The 21650-nt window shown below is 32.8% G+C and overlaps 1 protein-coding gene across 1 annotated transcript in view; it reads right to left on the bottom strand.

Moving 5' to 3' along the window:
- LOC127848033 (complement C3-like) overlaps positions 1 to 21650 on the bottom strand; it is a 58680-nt gene that overhangs the window by 30383 nt on the left and 6647 nt on the right. Inside the window, exons 9-27 of the mRNA XM_052380319.1 lie at positions 21209 to 21317; positions 20361 to 20591; positions 20026 to 20187; positions 18628 to 18720; positions 18336 to 18413; positions 17581 to 17769; positions 16010 to 16159; positions 14845 to 14919; positions 14231 to 14345; positions 13866 to 14108; positions 12644 to 12797; positions 12074 to 12141; positions 11593 to 11750; positions 10199 to 10282; positions 8950 to 9087; positions 7647 to 7743; positions 7351 to 7455; positions 4284 to 4472; positions 2067 to 2145 (exon numbers count right to left, since the gene is read on the bottom strand). Of these exons, the coding sequence (XP_052236279.1) occupies positions 2067 to 2145; positions 4284 to 4472; positions 7351 to 7455; positions 7647 to 7743; positions 8950 to 9087; positions 10199 to 10282; positions 11593 to 11750; positions 12074 to 12141; positions 12644 to 12797; positions 13866 to 14108; positions 14231 to 14345; positions 14845 to 14919; positions 16010 to 16159; positions 17581 to 17769; positions 18336 to 18413; positions 18628 to 18720; positions 20026 to 20187; positions 20361 to 20591; positions 21209 to 21317 (2517 nt within the window). The remainder of the gene's footprint in view (positions 1 to 2066; positions 2146 to 4283; positions 4473 to 7350; positions 7456 to 7646; positions 7744 to 8949; positions 9088 to 10198; positions 10283 to 11592; positions 11751 to 12073; positions 12142 to 12643; positions 12798 to 13865; positions 14109 to 14230; positions 14346 to 14844; positions 14920 to 16009; positions 16160 to 17580; positions 17770 to 18335; positions 18414 to 18627; positions 18721 to 20025; positions 20188 to 20360; positions 20592 to 21208; positions 21318 to 21650) is intronic.

Raw genomic sequence — 21650 nt, forward strand, 5'->3', positions numbered from 1 at the left:
CTATTACACAATTGTAATTGTTAAATTGCATCACACATAACTCAAACGTTAAGACCCGTTTTAGCACAAAATGTTATTTCTTTATATTTGTTTTGCGCCTAACTCAAATGTACTAACCCTTTTAAGAACAAAAAATGCATTTTCAATTTAGGCGGCGCTATACTCGCGACGCTATTGTTTTGCTAGAACGATTCAACTAAACAAACATATTAACCGGGATGGGCATTTTTGCACCTCCACATATCAAATTAAAGTTCAATATATACTTGTTTATATGTTTATACTATTCTATTTTATTGTTTGTATAATTTCGCTTTAGATGGCGAAATGTCGATAGAAAAAACCGCATTTCCACTTGCTACGCAACCTTTAAAAACAAAATAAAGCACTTAATAAAAACCTAGGCACTTTAACATGCTTCCCGAGCTGGCTTTTGTCTAACATTGGCGCCTTATAACTCTCTTAAACAAAATGCACACTACCAGATTAACGGAGTCATGAAAAAGCTAATATGTTAATCTTAAACAGGTTTTACAAAAATGCAGATCCATTGAAGAAAATAAAGGTTTATATATGAAAGTATTCATTACACTGAATAAAACAATATTGGCGGTCTCTAACGTATAATAGAATTTGAATTTCTTATTATCTTGGGCAATTAAACATGGAAATTTGTAACAAAACTTGATTCGTTTTTTTTTTGCAAACATACAGCATCCACTATCAAGCAAAACTGATATCCACAAGATTTCCTTAACATGCAACGCTTTTTCAGAAAAGGTTTTTTTTCTCGTGCTATATTTCTAGCCTGTATGCTGAACTTCTAGCAATATAAATTAGGGAAAATACAAATATGATAGATATAAATATTGCAAACGTTGAATACAAACTACTGACAATATAATATGCTGCTGATACTACTTTCATCCAAGACAGCTCACCAAAATCATTGAACGAAACGGTATACACACTACCAGCATTCGCTATTGTAACAAAGGAGCAGCTGGAGTTTCAATTCTTTTTATTGAATTCCACAACAGTTCGATTAATGCTGCGTGGATGCAGTAACTTGTATCGCCGTACACATCTTCAATACTGTTATATTTTCAGCCGTAAGAGGCTGGAAGCGGTATTTCTATTTTTATAACTGTTTTGGTGTGTATAATAAGAATACAATACTACTGAAGCAGATGGAGTTTTACTTTATATTAAGGTCGATAAAAGTACTGTTCAGATAGCATAAAAACACGGTGCAATTGAAGTGCTATCACACCGCTCATGATATGTTAGGAATCTTATTTAATATTGATTAATAAAGATGATAAGCTAAAAATGTAATATGAAAATTGATCAATCGTTGAAAGCATTTACTGAAAAGCAATCAACACAAATTTGAAGATCACTGGCGAGAAGCAAACGCCAATTTTTTAAGTCCGTACGAATTAATCAGTTTTGTTTGGTTGTTTGTTTTGGTATTGTATTTGTTTATTTGCTTTTCACTTCTTTTGTACGCAGCCGTGTTGTTTAACGTAGCTTTGCTCTTGAATATTTTGTTATATATTATATTTTCTGTTCTCAGTATTACCTGTTCAAGAAGCTGTGTTATTGTGTATCAGTTATTATACAGATTGGTTTCCTTTTTATCTCCGATTCTATTTGTATGATAATTTGGTTGCATTCCTTAAATTATAAGGAATATGTATTTTTCTATGGAGTCTTTGTGGCATTTACTTTATTTATACCCCTTACAACGAAAAGGTCTGCATTAGTGTATATGAATAAATAAATATATTTATATATATATTTATTCATATATATACATTGCACATATTTTGAAAATTAATTCAAATTGTCAATGGGTATTACTTCGCTGTGTTTCTCATGAACTTTGTAAATGGTAAAATCCGTACAATAATTGAATTATTATTTACATGTCTTATATCACTTATTATGTTTTTTTAATATTTGGATCATACTTTTATTATTGCTTGATGCTTTTAATAATTGTATTATATACCGTAAGCCTTAATTATAAATAAACGAATGTTGGTGGTCCTTTAAATTACCACAAACTTGTTGGATGATCTTTCCATGCTGCATAAGATCCGTCATCTTTCTGGTACATTGATTGTTGGCGTGTTATCCCTGTAACAAGATGTCATTATTGTTTAATTGGTTATTTTATTTAGACGCTGTAAAAATCAATACAGAGATTGGTTTATTTGCATTTAACTGTTATCATCTGTCAGATGTTGTTATTCTTTTCAAAATATTCATTCTCACTTTAAGACACTGATCAAAAGTAAACATTTTTTTTTTAATCCATTAAACAAATTAACATAGTTTACAAATCCACCATCGTCTGTTTAATCATTTTAAAACAGTCATTAAGTCCAGTTTCGAAATAATTTGTTCAGCTATCTATAAAATTCGGCTGATGTTTTGAAACTACCACGTTGCAAACAATAACAAATAATTTGACTTTCGGATCGCATTTGCTATAAATAATAAGTTCGAATTCACAAAACGATGAATTCATATCGTATGCGGCATGAGCAATCCCATAAATCGCCCTGATTGAATATCAATACGCGCACATAATTGGTCAAAAATATTTACACAAAATATTTATAATAGCATTTAAATGTATAGAGTAAGTAATCAGTACATGCTATTTAAACAAAAAGGCTTTTTCTATTTGGAGTTGCCATTTACTTTTTTGTGTCATTTTGATTTATATACATATTTTATATGTTTATGGAATTTTTATAATCTGTATTTATCTTTCAATATTAAAATAGTATATTCTTAATATAGATAAATGCATTTTAGGATTGTCGTTATCAAGAAATAGAAATATAAATATTAAAATATCGATTCCTCGATATAAAAAATCAAAATGCGTTTCATTGATATCAAATATCACTTACTGATATCAAAAAAGTCGTATCATAAATACCATTATATTCTCTTATTTTTTAAATCAAGAATTCGATTTTTTATATCAAAAAATCGATTCTAAATAACAAAAAATCAAATTCATGCTTTCATAAATTTGACCTTAATATTGATCGTCAGGGAGTACGTTCACAGTTCTGTTTGAACCAGTTAAAGACTAAGGAACACAAATCGGTCAGATGCTACATCAAGATAAAAACTTGAATTAAATGGTGTTTTAATACATAAAGTCAGTTGTACTACGGTTATATGTAATTCTTAATAGTGTTAAATGCCACCCGTTCCCGTGTCCCACACTTCGACGTTAACTACTAGTTATTTCGAATTTTACGAATTTTAAGAGTCGACAGCAACGGGCTGATTTATTGATTTTTATTTTACAGGCCATTTGCTGAGACCACGTTGCTATAGAAACATGTTGATCAGTCAAAAACTTTGAATATAATTACCGCGAAAGGTAAGCCTTGTGTCTACACTTCACATACCCTCGTCTATTTTTGAGAGACTTGTTGTCATCAACACATAATTTTCTACTATCAAGAAAGCGATATTTTTATATAAAAAAAATGATATGACAACATCATCCAGTCGTGTTTGTGGTTATTTTTTCTTGATGAAGAATTCATTTTTTGAATCATAAATATGTTATTGATATCAAAAAGTAAAATTCTTGATATCAAAAATACAACCAATTTCTTTATATAAAGAAACTATTTTTGGAATAAAATATTGAATTCTATATTTCAATAAATACTTTTTTATCGAAAACTTATTTCTTGATTAATGCGATTTTTATCCATTAAACCAAATGAAATTTTATTCGAAAATTATAGCAGCAATCTGAAATGATAGTTTTGGTGTTTGTCCTATTGGAATACTTATTGAAAAAAATATGACGAAAGAACCCTCGACAGTATATGAGCAGCGTAATACTTGTATATCATTCTTTTATCATGTACATTTGTTCGTGGTCGAATGAAACACTTATCGCGAATGAGTAATTTACGATTTCATTTATGGCAAAAATGTATTAAATTTGTTATTTGTATAAACGTATAATAAAATTAAAAATATGTGTTCTTTACAAAGCTCAGGTAGATGTATAGTACCGTTCAATGTTCCCTACCAAACTCCCAAGTGTCGTTAGATCTTTTGAATAGTTGATTCTTCTTAAAATTTGTTTGGACCCCTGATCGATGTTGATATTATTCCCTTAGTTGTTGTAGTCACCCACTATTTTCAAAGAGTGGTTTAAGAAATAACGATGCAAGTGAGTGTATTGCAGTGAAACATGCACATAATTAGTCAGCTTTTTATTAACATACCATTTCTCATGTATCTAGTGCCAGAATCCTCATGGGTAGACTCCATTGTCTTTGTTTGCTTCAGGAAATACATTCCATAGACGATTGGAGCTGTGTATATCATGGTTTGTTCACCGCAGCCTTGAGGTTCATTGAACATCTTGTCAACACCCTCCAGGACACAAGTAACGGCATCACCCATCAAATTACCTGGTGATCGATGCAAAGAGAATGAATAGGTATACTCAAGTACCCGATCTTTACTTTAGCAAACAGCAGTAAACCTTGGCATCAACCAAACATCGATTCTACACTGTATTACCGCACACTACTTGTTCATATATGGGTAAATGTAACGGAATAGAAATGCATGTCATTATGTGCAGGGCATTTAAGAACGATGTGTATCTGATTAAAGCATTACATTCAAGTTTATCGATTTTATTGTTATAGCTCTTTAGGGTTTAGTTTTGTTTTAAATAACTAAAATTTGCCGATGGTATAGAACGGTCAAACAGAACGTGTCAAAATTTGTCAAAAGAAAATTATCATATGTTCGAACAAATAGCATATGCATTACTATAAAATAGCCAAGGAGACTTCTATTTATAAGTGTTTAAAAAGTATATGGATAATCATCAATCAAATGTTGGGAATGCTTTTCGCCGATAATTGTTTACATGTGAAATACTGATAAAGCGTTTCGACTACCATATTAATCAACTGCCTGCATTGTAGAGTGAACGTGCCCTCGTTTTGTTAATAAGACGCCCGGCCTCGATTCCAGGGTATGATAATTGTGTTGGTTGTTATTATACTTATTCCAAACTTCCCCTAATATAATATATAAAATAATAAACGATTCACGGAAAACGTTGTTTCTGATTACATAAAAATCGTTTTACTATTTTTATTATTTATAAGCATACAAAAATGTATGTAAACATGTAAGACGTTTATACTAGAATAATACTTTTCGTCTGATCTGTGTTGCTGATACAAAAACCAACTCTACCTTTATCAGAGGTATCACAATGACACTTTACACGTTAAACGATTTTATTGAAGGATCATTGCAAGCTCACCTTTGAACAGTTGACATGTATGTATGTATGGGTATATATATACAAATATGCTATTTAATATAAACTACATATTTTACAGACAGTTCCATGTTCTTGTAGAGTTGATTTTAAAAATGAACTTGTCACGTGTCATTATAAGACTCCTGGGGCGTAGTCAGCTTTTAATCCCTTAACAGGATTTGAGGAAATGAGGGGAATTCAAAATTATCATACAAACCAAACGAAAAGCCATGTAATCAGAAAAAAATAACTTTCATTTCATAAGACAATTTATCACAGGGCACTCCCGAAGTATTACCGTGTTTGAAACAAGGGTCAGAATTAAACCACGTGTGTATATGACATTACACACAAATATGAAAGACATATGCGTTCGGTTAAGGACAAGAAGTTTGTTGAAAGGTTTGTCATATCAGACGGGATGCAACATTTGTAAACCTTGTGTTATGCAACTTTCTATACGAAAAACATTATTAACGCTAACTACGCAGACGGCGATACTTACAAAATATTACAGCCACACGATTACAAAACTCATAAACCCACTATGAGTTCAAGTTTAATGATGCTTCATACCGAATATGGATGCATTGCGCGCTTCGGTTTCACACCAAAATATTCGACAAATAATGTATAAAGGGCTATGTTAAACTGGTGACCCCTGTAAAGTGTCCAATGTTGTCTCCCGAGCCATGATTTGAACCAGCTTTTAAAAAGCCGTATTAATTATGTTACACACCAAAAACAATTAACTTGGGATTTCAAGTTTCAGAAAATAAGATGTTAATATTTGTTTTAATTGTAAGTCTACGTTAAACGGGTTACCCCGTTTCGAGGCCAGTTGGACGCAAGTACATTTTTTACAGATTATCAAAGAGACTACAATACGATGTGGTTTCCGATAATACTATTTTATATAAGGTATTGATTGGTATAATCCTTTTTGTTTCATTTACCTTATTAATCAAAGAACCGAAACAATTTGACGAAATTCATAGACGACTTCCCAAAACGTTTTGGCAACGAAAAACGTCGACAGAGACATGCACGCATGCCAAGGCGGATGCGCAGTCTAATGATACATCACAGTTTCTCAGTCGCTTACAATGAGCACGTTGTGCTAAGGTGAGCTTTAAAGCACAAAGTGTTGCCATTAACATTTTTAACATGTTCAAGATTAGTATATTTGTGAGTGTTCATTACACAATACCGAATACGATTGAATCAAACTTATATCGGTTTTAAGTAATAAGTTTATAGTTCATCTGTGTGTATATACGTTTATGAAAGCTTGTTTGAGTAACATTATTAAAGAACATGTTGACTAACTGCTATAAACACATATTTTCATATACCATATGAACAGCCCGTAAACGTGTGTGAAAAAATACAATTAAAAGTAAATTATAGTAAGATAAGTATTGACATCAGAGCTCCAGATAAGAGGCCTATCTGCGTATTTACGCATTGAAAAAATTAAATAACGCAATAAAAAAACGGCCCAGTACGTAACAAAACGCAATACAATCTTGGTACGTATTTTAAATTTATTAAGTACAAAGCCGGTTTAACCAATCATCCAGTTGATTTTTTACTGTAAGTTAATCTTTGAATCAAAAGTAAGTCAAACAAACTAAGCTTGTAATAAACATGTTTGTGGATCAAAAAGGGACGTTTTAAGCGACCAGCGGCTCATGCGGAAATATTTTTAGAGAAAGTCTGTTCATATCGTCATTTTAAATTCAATCTGTTTGTATTTAATAATATTAATAACAAATAATAATATTTCTAGTGTAAACATGCCATTTACGTTGACAGTTTTCTATGGAAATGGAAAATACCCCTAAATATTCCTAAATACCCTTTATGGCTGAAACAAACGAGTAAAATACGCTTTAACAATAATATCATTGGGTGAAATACCCTTTAGACTAAATCCTTATCTGGAGCTCTGAGTATTGTAATATGAATTTGTAATACAAAAGAAATAGAAATGGTTTTACTTTTAATGTATGCATTTGCAAAAGCAGTTCCAGGCAAAGATGTAAGTGGCAAAGGTAGCTTGACTTCCATTTTCACAGACGATGAGTCACCAACATTAAGCCGCTCTGGAAAAATATAGCACAAATTAGTAAAACTAACATTATAAATGTTTAAACTAGATCAAACTATTTATCAATTCTATTTCGTCCACTATTTGATAGTATAACTAAGTATTTTAACCAATCCATCAAACAAAATCCATGGCAATGCGAACTCCTCAACACACACGAATACTCTTTGAACGTCGAACGTTTACCTATGCGTTTCACCTCTGGAGCTTGGATGCAGTTTTCCATTTGGTTATTCGGATCAAGACATACAGTGAAGTTCAATTTTACTAGGATACCTTCATTCTGAAATGTATACAAGTTATAATATGTTTATAAAAATTCTTACTATTTGTCGGGGTATTAATTCAAAGTTCCTGACCTGAGCTGTTAATGTTCGGAACTGCGAGATCGGTTACGGGCACCGTCAAAAGCAGGACATAGTTCTAATGGATAATCATAAGTTTATTTATTAGCGGGGCTGAAGCGAGAACGTCCTGCTCTTGGCGATTCAACAAGAAAAAAAGAACAGAGGGCGTGCATAAATAATAGTGTGTGCGGGGTTATACATAACTGTGATTTTGGATCTTTCTTTATCTTTTATTTGGAGCGCACTTGCCTGTGCTTTCTGTTCGCTCGTAAATGTTCAGATATCGTCGCGGGAAATAAAAATGGAATAAATTGTCCCACAAAAAATAAAAAGAGCATTTTGTCACTCGTTAAATATATTTTACCAGACAACATCTAGCGTTGAAATTGTGGCAATTGCTATAAAGAGCACTGAATTTGTATGGTTAACATTATTTTACGAAATAGTTTACAAAATATTCGTTGATTGTGAGTATGTATGGTGCTTTAATCATTGCAAGAGAAAATAAAAGAACATTGAATGAATAAATGTTAAATAAAAAAATCATATAAACGTGAATATGAAACTAATGCAATTATAAATTCACACCTTATACTAGTCCTAATGGTGGACCACTTACCATGGCTCTGACCTGATTGTATGCAAAATATGCATCTTTTATTATTAGTTGCATCCATAGATTAAGGTTTGTGTCCAAACACCACAACAAATATTCACATAAAACTGAACTCACGTGTTCGTGATGATCATTTTAATTTACTCCTCATAGTTCATTATTATGACGACCTACTGAGCAGAATCATACACTCTTATATATAGTTTTAATGTCTGTGTCGAGTTCTATACTACAACAATTCTTCACTTGAAGATTCACAAATTTCATTTGACCTGCAATATATCAGATCTCTGCCAACGTATTACTTAAAAGTTAAGGACTGTTCAAAGATCAACACATTGTACTTATAATTGTAACGATCTGCTTTACTTGTTTTATAACATTCGACGGCACTAACTGTATTGTGAATATATTATAAAGAGCCGTCAGATCAACTTCATGTATCCGATCAATCTAATAACCTACGCTCTGACTCAAATACGACGACACAATCTGAAAAATAATTACGATAAGCAAGAAATACTACCACAACGAGAAGTTGTTTCTCCACAATGTCTGCGATCGGTGCATTCTCGTTCGTCACAAATGCTGACACCGTTATTGGATAGGTTCCCGCTTTCAGGGGAATAACGGGAAACGTCAGAGTATTTGCGCTGTTCGAAGGCTAAAAGGCAGATTGTATCCGATTAAACACACCGTGTTGCTGCTTTGTCTCAATTGCCTAACACTAATGAGGATTTTTTACAATCTGATGCTAGGTTCTTGTGTAACCTTTTAGCTGATATTCGAATATTTTTCATTTTATCAATAGGTTGTAATTATCTTGATCTTGTTTTTTCACTATTTATTAAGATATCATATAAATCGAAGTATAACTATATTGTAATGATTTTCTTAATAAATATTTATGATATGAGTTAAATGTTAATTTACATCCGTGTGCTAGAGATTATTTCTGATATAAGAAGAGGTTATGCAGATTTTCGAAGCGTTTGCAACTCCTAATGTTTTAAATTGGCCGTTTCATTACAGTGACCCACGTGTTGGTTATTATTTTATAGTACATTTGTATGCAGTATATGTTATCCTGTAATATGCAGCATATTTAAATCACCATTTGAATGAAATACTTCCGAACATTAACAAGGATTTATCCCACGATCATGTTTCTGGAGTTTCATGCTTTGCTATAAATTAAGATATCCTGGGGTGGTATTCCGGAAACATCTTAAGTCATTTCTTAAATAATTTCACTTAAGTTCAAAACTACAATGTTTTGCATTTGTTTACTTAAAAAGGAAACACATGTTTTTGGTATTCCTAAAATAACATTGGCATAATAATGTTATTTAAATGTATATCTTGATGCCAATCTATTGTAATATGTTATGAAACACTTATAAACATTTCCCAATTTAAGGATAAGAATAAAATTTAAATTAAGATGCTTCTGGTATACAACCCCAGCAGATAGGCTTCAGTCAGCTATGCTTGTTGTATCATTAGTAAGGCACACTAGTTCAATCACAAGCATACCTAGATGTATATGCCATTAAATAAAACATCTATAAGCTCCTCTACAGTATCAGGTTCTAATGCCATATAAAATGTATGTGCAATTAATGATTAATCTCAATTTGTTTGCATGCAATATAACATTGTTGACGTTGAATTACGCTCTGTTGCAAAATAAAGCTGCGGTGTAGGCGGGTGACCTCAACGTATAAGTGATGAAAGAATGTTTGCAACAGACGCAACATAAATATGTAACTTACCAAGGTGATAAACTGCGGTGGTGATGGTTGGCCAGGATCGACGCCATAGCACAAATTGCCGACGCCTTTTAGGTACACACGAGCCTTTAATTGTCATAATTATATGACAGACAGACAGACAGACAGACAGACAGACAGACAGACAGACAGACAGACAAACAGGCAGACAGACAGGCAGACAGACAGGCAGACAGACAGACAGACAGACAGACGGACAGACGGACTGACGGACGGACGGACGGACGGACGGACGGACGGACGGACAGACAGACAGACAGACAGACAGACAGACAGACAGACAGACAGACAGACAGACAGACAGACAGACAGACAGACAGACAGACAGACAGACAGACAGACAGACAGACAGACAGACAGACAGACAGACAGACAGACAGACAGACAGACAGACAGACAGACAGACAGACAGACAGACAGACAGACAGACAGACAGACAGACAGACAGACAGACAGACAGACAGACAGACAGACAGACAGACAGACAGACAGACAGACAGACAGACAGACAGACAGACAGACAGACAGACAGACAGACAGACAGACAGACAGACAGACAGACAGACAGACAGACAGACAGACAGACAGACAGACAGACAGACAGACAGACAGACAGACAGACAGACAGACAGACAGACAGACAGACAGACAGACAGACAGACAGACAGACAGACAGACAGACAGTTTATTAAGACTTATACACAAGTACGTCGTCTTCATACTAAAGCATAAGGTATAACAAAATAACATTACATAACGTAAAACAGACACATACTAATAAACTATCAAATCGGTAATCAAATAATTGAACAGAATTATTTAGAATCGCATTCCTTATCACAAGAGCTTCTTTGAGATATTAACATACATTATAAATAACTGATTTGTCACATGAAGCTAATAACTTGTGGAATTAATATACATCTTTATGAACACATATATAGCGTATTGTTGTTGATATGTTTTAGATTCTATATGAAGGAATATAACATTTTCAGAAATGTTTTCCTACGGCGTTAAATAATCTCTATTATTAGTTTTATTGTATGCCAGCTTTTTACATACATCATGCTATTAAATTGGTAAAATAATAATATTTCCGCAGGATGAATGTTGGATACAATATCTTATTTTGTCACGTCCCATACATAAACGCTAATTAAGGACTAACTGATGGATAAGTTGACATTAATTAAATTTTCCGCCTTAATCTATAACATTTAAATATATCTAGTATTTGCCTAGTTTCTCGACCATAAATGCTTCGGTTAAGTACAATAATGTGATTACTCAAATTTACTTATCATATTTCAAAAAGTGCACAATGAATATGCAAATGCCCATACCACAAAACAGCTTTGCCTCACATAACTTACTTTTTGTTCTTTACCAAGATAATTAAATACTGTCACTTTCACGTTGAAATTTTCTTTTCGTGTGACTTTGTATGGCAGATCGAGTTGTATAAAAAAATCTTGAAAGACTTTCACTTCTTTGGGAACTGCGATGCAGGCACCGGTGGTTTCGGATATACCTACATCGAAATTTTAATATAGATGTATACCACTAAAAAAAATATGTACAAACTTATAACGGAACTTTCAATGGAATATAAAGCAACATTGACCATCATTGAAGGCTCTTTAAAGGGATGTATGGGCATGATTAAGATATCAAATAATACTTAACATTTACATATTTTGGACGAATTTTCATAGATGACGTTGAACAGTTCAAATGTAAATATTCTTGTTTAAACAATTTACGGTATTTTACATACACATTTGAAATTGTGTAAAAATTCTTAAGTTATCCTCTTTTTGATGCAACATATAAAAATCTGCAATTAAAAGTTACCTATAGCTTGAATTGACCATTCTGTAATAGAATCTCGATATGTAAGGTCGGTGGTAATTCCCTTATCACTGAAAACAGACGCCATCTTTTAAATATAAAACACGTTAGTGTTATATTTAAAAACCCTTACATACACAGCTACTACATGCACATTAATATACATGAAAAATATGTTGTGAACTTATACAGTTTTCAATCAACAGCTTTCGCGTCGTTTACAAGATCTTTAAATACTCAATCCCCAAAGCATGTTTTTATCCAAAAAATATAACAAATAAAACATAACTACCATGTAGGTTCATTTCAAGAGATGTTCCAGAATCACCTCGAATGTCAATCTCAAAGTAACAAATGTATTAAAATATGTTTTTGCTAGAGGCATTGTAGGCAGGGAGCAATTGGTAAACCTTTTGACTTTGATATCATGCGTCAAAACAGTTTAAGATACAGTATCAAGATACAGTTTTCTTTTAAAGCTTTGATGCTTAATTATAATTATTTATAATGAACATACAGCGTCTATTTTAAATAAATTCTAATGTGGATGCTCACAATTTTGAAACAGTTTACCTTATCATTTGTTCGTCAAAAAAGAACGACGTTTCTGTGAATTTTTTACGAACTTTCATGGAGATGCCAAATCCCGCTAACATTTCGACGTCCAGTTTGTATTGATCTTTGGCACCTAAGACCGATCTGCCGGTGGCAACGTCTTGTACGTTTTCTGTAGTAGCACATACACAACTATTTAATTATACAACTTAAGTTAAATCAAGTTGAATCCGTCGAAAATGCTTGTACGTATCACTACCTTAAAGTCACTAAACGTCCCACTTGGTCATAGTTATTCACACAACAAAACCGCCATGTTTCTTGGAATCAAAAAGTCTTAATTTTAGGTGGGCACGAGTCCGATTCAACAAACCACATAATTTAATATCAATACACAAAATATGTGTAACACAATATCAAATAAATCTGCTTAAAACGTATATTAGCAATTTTTAAGCGCAAGTGTGCATAACGTCATTATTAACACGTCCGACGCTATAAAACATATTAATTTCCGCATGATTTGCGTTGTCGTAGCGATCGTATTTTAATATAACTTTAACAAATCAGGCCGCAAAAGTATGATTCACAGAAAAACAGGCTATTTCCCAATCTTTGTGCAATATATCAGACTCGACAAGACTCGCCGTTAACTAATTCTAAGCCTCACCTTATTAGTCTAGAAGGAGGGATATATGTGTTTGGTCGCGCATAAGAAAAGATCCGGTTTGTATGTGCAGGATTAAAAGTTGGGTCTCTTGTTATTGCTAAAAATCGACCTCTAGAAGGAGGAATACATGTGTTTGGTCGCTCATAAGACAAGATATGTTGACAAAAGTTTTACGCATACAAGCAAAACGCTCGTTGTAATTCTTTTTATAATTTTTATTCTATGATATTAAATCCATTGGTTATTCCTACGGCACGGAGTATATTTATTTATTTTATCATATTTATTTATTAATTTATTTAAATTTATATATATATATATAAACGACCGTTTGTGACTTCGTCGAAAGTTACCGGAAATAAAAGAATTAATAATGGGTCAAATACGTTTTATCAAAAGAAAAGTAAACAAAAATCAGTACCTTTATTGTACGTTTTTTAACATAGTTCAGATCATCTTCCTTTCACGATTTTCTTTATATATAATGAGCAACACACTTTTTAAAGATTCGTTTAAAGGTTTATTATTGTATAAAACCATTATTACTACGATTACAAACATAATACATACTACTTAGTTCAGCCGTCATCGTAACAACGCACGCTTCGTAAAAAGCCATCGGGCATTTAGATGGCAATTTGTCTATATACGTTTCGGCCAGTTTCCGTGCTTTCGAATAGCATTCAATGTTTGGAATGGGTTCAGAAACGTCTTCGTCGAAATGGCTCTTTTCCAGTTCGTAGTCATATATAACATCAAATGCAAACTGGACGCCCTGTTCGCAGCACACTGGGTTTGCACCAAAATAACAACCTGGAAGTGTAAAACCAGTTTTGTCGTAATCAGTCGTTAGCTAACGCACTCAATTGAGGAATGTAGAATATGTGCATACTTTGTATGAGAAAATTATAGCTACTAATTAGCTATCAATGTACCGTTTTCGTCAGGGACAGCGCGTCGTTTGCGTTTTTTAGCGGCACATTCAGTCGTCTCTCGTTGAATGTGTTCAGCGTTCACATTAGCGTTTGTTAGAATTGTCAGACCAGCGTTCTGGAAAAGAAAGAGTGGGCACTCCCAAATGGAGATTTTACAATTTATTGAGAATTTGGTTTTTCTGTCATGTCAAAATTGTGATCAGCAGAAAACATGCTTTTATAAATAAGAGAATTTGAATCAACAAATTTAGATCTGAAATGAAAAAAAAACATTAAATATATACACACATGAAAACAGTAGCATGTATAACCAAATGTGCTAAAACTGGTAAAAATAGCATGTTCAGTAACTTTTACTAGTTCAGGTGAAAAAAACGTTCAGTTAAAATTTGTTTATTTAAGCCCGATTAGGTCGAAAACAATAGGCTTTATTGAAATACTATCGACTCAGAGAAACAAACACATACTAGGTGTGTATGAAAAGAATCTATAAATTCTGTCAAGCTATAACGAAATGAAAGTTTCTTATGAAACTTTGCAGATAAACTTGAAATCTTATTCATTATTTAAAGTGATAATTATTTAATGTTTATAAAAAATAAATGCGTGTTTACTTTGAATATTTCTTCGCTGTTCTTGCCACCTCCGGCACCACAACCGAGGTCGTGAGCTTCCATTTCATTGAATATCTATGAAAACCATATGTATGGATTAAATTATTGATTTTTTTATACAGATAATATAGTGATGTTGCTAAAGATGTCAGTGCAATAACATATTGCTCTCTTGCACTATATAATTGTGTTACATCATGTATTTCCTTCATTGAATTATCGACGACGTACACAATCTTGATTATCGAATGCTTTGTTTAGCATATCCAGCCCCTATAAATGAGCACTTATTGCAGGCCAGGCATTTTATTGCTAGACATGTGACGTCACCGCTCTCATATGCCTCTATGCCAATAACAACTTTCGCAAATTGGCTAAATGTACATAGAGCCTATATGACATAATTTTTAAAATAATGAAATAATTTTTTAACTGTCACACTTATTTGTCTGTTACTTTGAGATATAATACGAAATTCACGCTCATACCACCAAGATTAGTTGCATTTATTTAATTGAACAGGCTTTAGTGTTTGCAAAGGCACGTATATAAGTTGAAAAGCTCACTTGTTGATAGAAATGAAGGACATATCTTTGTACGCAATGTGTAAATGTGAAAAACTCATGTTGAGAATGCATAAGCTCAGGAGAAATCATGTTAAAAAGAACGTGACTTAATTAACGGAAGATTATGTGAATATAACTCTAACAAGAGAGGGGTTTAACTGTCACTTAAATTATATCAAGTGTAATATACAATAAATATACATCAGTTAATGATTTCAACGTATCTATTTTATAAATAGCTGTTGTTATGTTGATACATTTTAAGCTCGTTCAAAAAGCTTGTTTAAGGGTACCACCATCTTGGCGATCTCATCATCACTGCAGACATCCATCCAAACGTGCCAATCAATGCTTTGTGCATAATTCCTCTAGAGTATTAGAGCTAACGCCATTTTAATGAATAATAGTTCACTAGTATGTTCAACTCATACATCGCATAGCATAAAATATCAAGTATTTTTATTATTTTACAGTGACCGACAAACATGCATTCTATAAGAATAATACTTTTTTGTCATCACTTCAAACAACCTACGTGTGTCGATATTTAATAATAAATATTATTGAAACCCAAAAGTAAACAGAATGCGCTTCATTACCTTATCTTCCCTAAGAACGTTTGTGTTCTTCAATAATAGCAACGCCTTGTCAATGACGTTGAATCCCACCCACATTCCGGATGGCCCTTTGACAGTAAGTTTGGACGTTTGACCTGGCCTCACCATGGCCTCCGTCGGTATGAGCTCCAGCTGTATTGTCAAAACAGTATTATAAGGGCACATTTTAAATGTTTTGTATAATGATACTTAATACAACGATGCAGCTTCCTTGATTTTCGGCTTTAATTTTTATGTAATATAGGGTATCACAAAGTAAATAGTATGTCGCTGCTAGTCATTCCTTAAACAATAGGAACAACAGTTTATTGCAAATTGGTTTAAACATATTTATTCCAGAATGTGTTTTACAGCATAAGTTGCAACTTGCAAATTAACTGCCCCATTAAATATTTTAAAAACGATATTCGATAAATGAATAATAATAATAATAATAATAATAATAATAATAATAATAATAATAATAATAATAATAATAATAATAATAGTGAATAATGAATATAGTGCTAACATTTAAAACAACCTATTTATTTATATAGCCAACATACCGCATTGCCACGGAAAAATGTTAGAGTTATTGCTATTACCTTTCATGTACAGCATACATGTAGCTAGACGTTGAATAAGCCAAATATTTTGAGAAAAATTAAATACGTTTACCCACTACCCGTTTTGACACCGAAAATTGAGCGAGTTATTACTCTGACCTTTAATGCAATGCAGCCAGGCTGCTCATACGCTAGATTTGTTTGTCAACTCAACTATATTTTAATAAGATGTTAGAAAGAAATATTTGTATCTGATTTGCCCAGAACTGTTCAACTGTCAAAATATCCCGCACTATACATTAGAATTTTAAGTGTAATCGGTTTTATGAAAAATTAAACGGGTGTTAATAAGTAGTAAAAACGACAAAAAGAGTTGTTTGTGAGGCCACAAAGTGTTTTAATTTCGACATCAAATGTCGCAAACTATTACTCATCATGACAAAGAAGTGGATTAAGTAAAGTGAACATAAGTCAATCAATCTAAAACAGGTATCAATACAACATATGCATCAAATGTTCGAAAAGCCAATATATTTGCCAAATCTCTCCTAATTTAAAGCGAACAAAAATAAAGAGCAATGACAAATAGCAAAACTGTGTTTAAGATGATAGATAGTCCTTTTTTTTAAATAACCGGAAGAGAAAAGTCGCACCGTTTTACTCGTTGCACGTATGAAACAAAAAGTGTCGTTTAAATAGTTCCAATGACACGATTCGCAAGTTGTTAGACAGGTTAACTTATTTCAGTTGCGTTACATCGTTTTATAAACCATCCAATGATTTTTTACGTCAGTTTTCGATGTTAAGACGATTTTTGTTGACAATAAGCATTAAGTCTAAATAATTTCATATGTTTGATTTATAAAACGAATATTGCATTTAAGATAAGGGAAATGCTAGATTATATATACGAATAAACTTAAATTAAAGTATAGATACAACCTTGTATATGTTTTGCAAACGGATTGTTGTTAATTTTGCAATTGAGTTTACAAACTGACTCACCTGTTCTCGACATTTTGCTTTTACATGAAAAATTGACGAATCTGCTACTAGTTGTGCGTTGTACACATAAAAAGCAAACACTCGGCCAACAGGTGAGACCTTGTCCATAACATCCTGTTCCAACTTAAAACTGGGAGTCTTGAAAGGTGGGAAGTACTTTGTCTGCACAATCTTACCGCGAGCTGTTATCTACAGAAGCAATAACTATGTTTGTTATATAGTCAGGTAACTTAATGTTCGACGACAGTAAAAACTGCAAACGTTTAACGTCTATACATATAGCTTACAACTCATCGAGATAAAATTGTAAGAGATTGCCATTTGTATAAATGTATGTAGCATGACCATAATTTTTAATTCGATGTTCCATTTGAAAGTTGCTGGCAGTACAATTTAAAACAAGCGTGATATATGCAATTAACAACCAAAAATTCCATATAAAATGTTAAACGTATAGTTTAGTGAATTACTTCACATAACATATGAAATAAATTAAACTCCAATTGCAACAGCAGATCATCCTTATCGCCAGGTCATGATCATTTGGTTTCGGCAGGTGACCAATTCGTATATGTACATTACACAAATACCATACACAATTACCAACGAATCATGGTGGGTTCACCAGCTAGGAAAGGTCAATGCAAACTGAGCATTGTGGGTAATCGTTGATTTCAGGGAGCATTAACCACAAACATGGCACATATGTATGAATAACAAATTAAATATAAATGTAAAAAAATGCAAATACAAACCAGTATTAGTATGCCTGAATATTTGTCCGCTTGTTTGATGTTGATGTCCGTGTTGGCTTGAATGAACGAGGCACCTTCCTAAAGAATACATATACAAAAACGTTACTCGTAATACTTTTTGTGTATTGAAACACACATTTAAAAAAGGCACTTCACGTATTATTGGCACTGGCTAAATTTGTCTTTAAAATAATGAATACACTATGAATCATTCAAACGTTGCAAATTACAAAAGAGCTTTACAATAAGACAATTGGTATACATAATCATAATTCTTATTAGGCAACCTTACTTTTTCTACTTTCTCGACGACAATCTGACGTTCCCCCGTGTATTGCTCAAGGACCAACTCGTGTGCACAGTTTTCAAAAGCTGGATCATATACCTAAAGTAAAAATGCCCAACTATTCATTAAGGCAACGCGTTGATATTCCCTCGTATCCTATCGTTGTTACATGCATTACATGAATAATTGCAATCATTACCCTTTTCATATAAAAGTTTGTGGACAAAAAACGTTTAATGATCGTATATAAAAAATGAGTCGTAGAAAGAAAGAATTCTGATTCTGGATACACTTAGAAACAATTTGTAAGCAACAACAATGAGAAGTCATCTGTATTGTTTAGTAGAAAACAATGTAAAAGCAAAACACATATCACAATATATTCAAAAAATATCCAAACAAGATGTTGCTTTCAAGAAGTGCGATATCCTTGAACCTTAGCAATTGTAAACTCATACTATAGAAATAATATCATGACATAAAGTATTGCTTGAAGTTATTTGTCTAGGACAGGTTATTATCTATGAAATCTATACAGAACATGACAATCCATGTAAATCCTCTTAAATGCCCAAACCTGGAAAAGATCAAAAAAGTAATTTCAAACATGTCTTCCACAGAGTGCACTCTGTAGAGAGGATTTCACAAAAGCGCGAAATGCCCTTATTTGGAAAAATGAAAACTTTGTATTTATTGCGATTTATTTTGTTGTAATATGTTTAGTTTAAACCTATGTATTTACCATTGATAGTATTGGTAGCTTTCTTGAGACACTCTCGAGCTCTTTTCAGGATTGAACCAATTTTAGATGTCAATAGAATAAGTTTAAATACATCCACAGTTTAGAACGGCCGAATTGTCGCTTTTCGAATCATATATACTACGCTATAGCAACCTTTCGTATTTGTTGCATGTGACAATGGTTATCTTGAACTTATATGTTGTTCATAAAGGAGTGCATTTTATTTGTAAAAATCGGCCACATATTTGTCTCCATTAAATTATTATCAAAAGAGAATGGAAGAGCATTTGGAGATTGTCTTTGTATTGTTTTACAATTATTTATGTATGTTTTTCGCAATAACGTACGTAACTGAATAGGTTTAACCTGAGAATAGGTTTTATATGACCTTCACAATTCAACAAAACATTCGTACCAATATTTAATTTTCATTTTACAACAAAATATTTTCAATTAAGACTTCGGTTAATAATTCATTTACAGACAGTCGATTATTTGAACAATTCAAAAACGGATATGGTTTAATTTTTATATACAAATGATACTCAATTCAAATACAAATAAGTTTTAACTTCAGATACTGATATTGCTCCAGTATTATAAAACGCTTAGCTCCGCTTGATTGCTTGAACCTTACATAGATTTAATTGAAATGGACACACCTTTATTTTCATGCGCTTCAAGTTCTGGTTTTCAGGCTGGATGTGAGCAGCCAGATAATGACCATCCTCGTTCGTCAGATGTTGATTTGGACTGCCGCCATCAATCGTAAGATTGAACAATTTCCGACCTGCCGGTTGACCGTTGGCATGTAGCATTTTAATCTGCGAATTATATTTATTTTAATTGTATTGCTAATTTCACAAGTGTCCTTTACAATTGTCTGTACAATCAGAAAAAAAAGAAAAGGACAGAAAATAATACCACAACATGCATATAAGAAACCCACGCAACGAAGGTATAACACTTGTGTAAGTATCCATACATGCATTCTTACCTGTATGTAATAATAGAAACCTTTCCGGTAAGTAGTCTTTGAACGCGACAAGTCAAACTTGAAGGGACAATTTACAAACATGACGGAATCATCGGCTCCCGACTCTTCTTTTCCTGTTGCCGACTCATAAACAGTTGATGACAACTCTAACACGGCGTCTGCGGGAAACTGTCCCCCAAAACTTTGCAAAAGCTTCGCTATAGGGACCTCAAAGTCTGCGCTACCATTTAGCTAAATGTAAACAGATTATAACTTATTGCATGCAACTTTTTTTTTAAACATCAAATAAAATAAAGGATACAATATTAAGTTAATGTGTTTTAGATAATAATGCCTCACCCGTTTGCATCATCACAAGAAAACAAAATAGGTTAGCATATGCGTTGCGCTCAGTTTAGCTTTATTTACAATAGAATAACATTAATCTTCTCTCATGTGTTTATACTATAACGAAAAGCACATTCATGAACAAACATTCGGACTCTGGATTCGTATATGAGGTCTAAACACATATTAATAATTACGACAGTTCTTTGTTTTTGCTTTATTTATAATAATGTTAACTCGTTCGCAGAAAAAAAATCTTTTATTTAGATAAAACAAATTCTAACAGGATATGTTACACAGTTTACTCACGCAAGTGTATAAAACATAACTTGATTAAAATAATGGGATATTAAAACAAACACAAATAGTACTACATTATTGTTTATAACACCAATCGGATTTATAAGGTTCCTTCGTAAATGTCAATAATTCAAATCGTTAAGGGCAGGTTTTCCTTTAGCATAACGAAGACGAGGAAACAAACCAAAAAGATTTATTGTCTGCCGATGCAGATGTTATACCGGTTTTCTCCCGATAGTTAAAACGCGTTTCGGGTCCGACACATCTCCCTTCTTCCGGATGTTAATCTCGAGTCCTGCACTTCCATCAACCGGCTTGCCGTAGACGTATCTGTGTATGTTAAAAAGAAATAACAAGATCCTGAATCCGATGCTGGAGTGTTTGATAGCGGCGAAAGAATTCCGCGTTTCAAACAAAGGACGCAAGAATAATCAAAGCCCACATATAATGAACTAACTGTTGAAGAAGAACCACGGTTTATCAGCGATCACGTTTGTGCGTTCACGAATAAGCGTGAGAAATGCGATATATATATATATATATATATATATATATATATATATATATATATATATATATATATATATATATATATATATATACCATAATCCGGTTGCACAAACACAAATAGTTATTGAATATATACGATACGTTCAGATCTTA

The sequence above is a fragment of the Dreissena polymorpha genome, chromosome 10 (genome assembly GCF_020536995.1).
Source record: "Dreissena polymorpha isolate Duluth1 chromosome 10, UMN_Dpol_1.0, whole genome shotgun sequence".
Taxonomy (NCBI): domain Eukaryota; kingdom Metazoa; phylum Mollusca; class Bivalvia; order Myida; family Dreissenidae; genus Dreissena; species Dreissena polymorpha.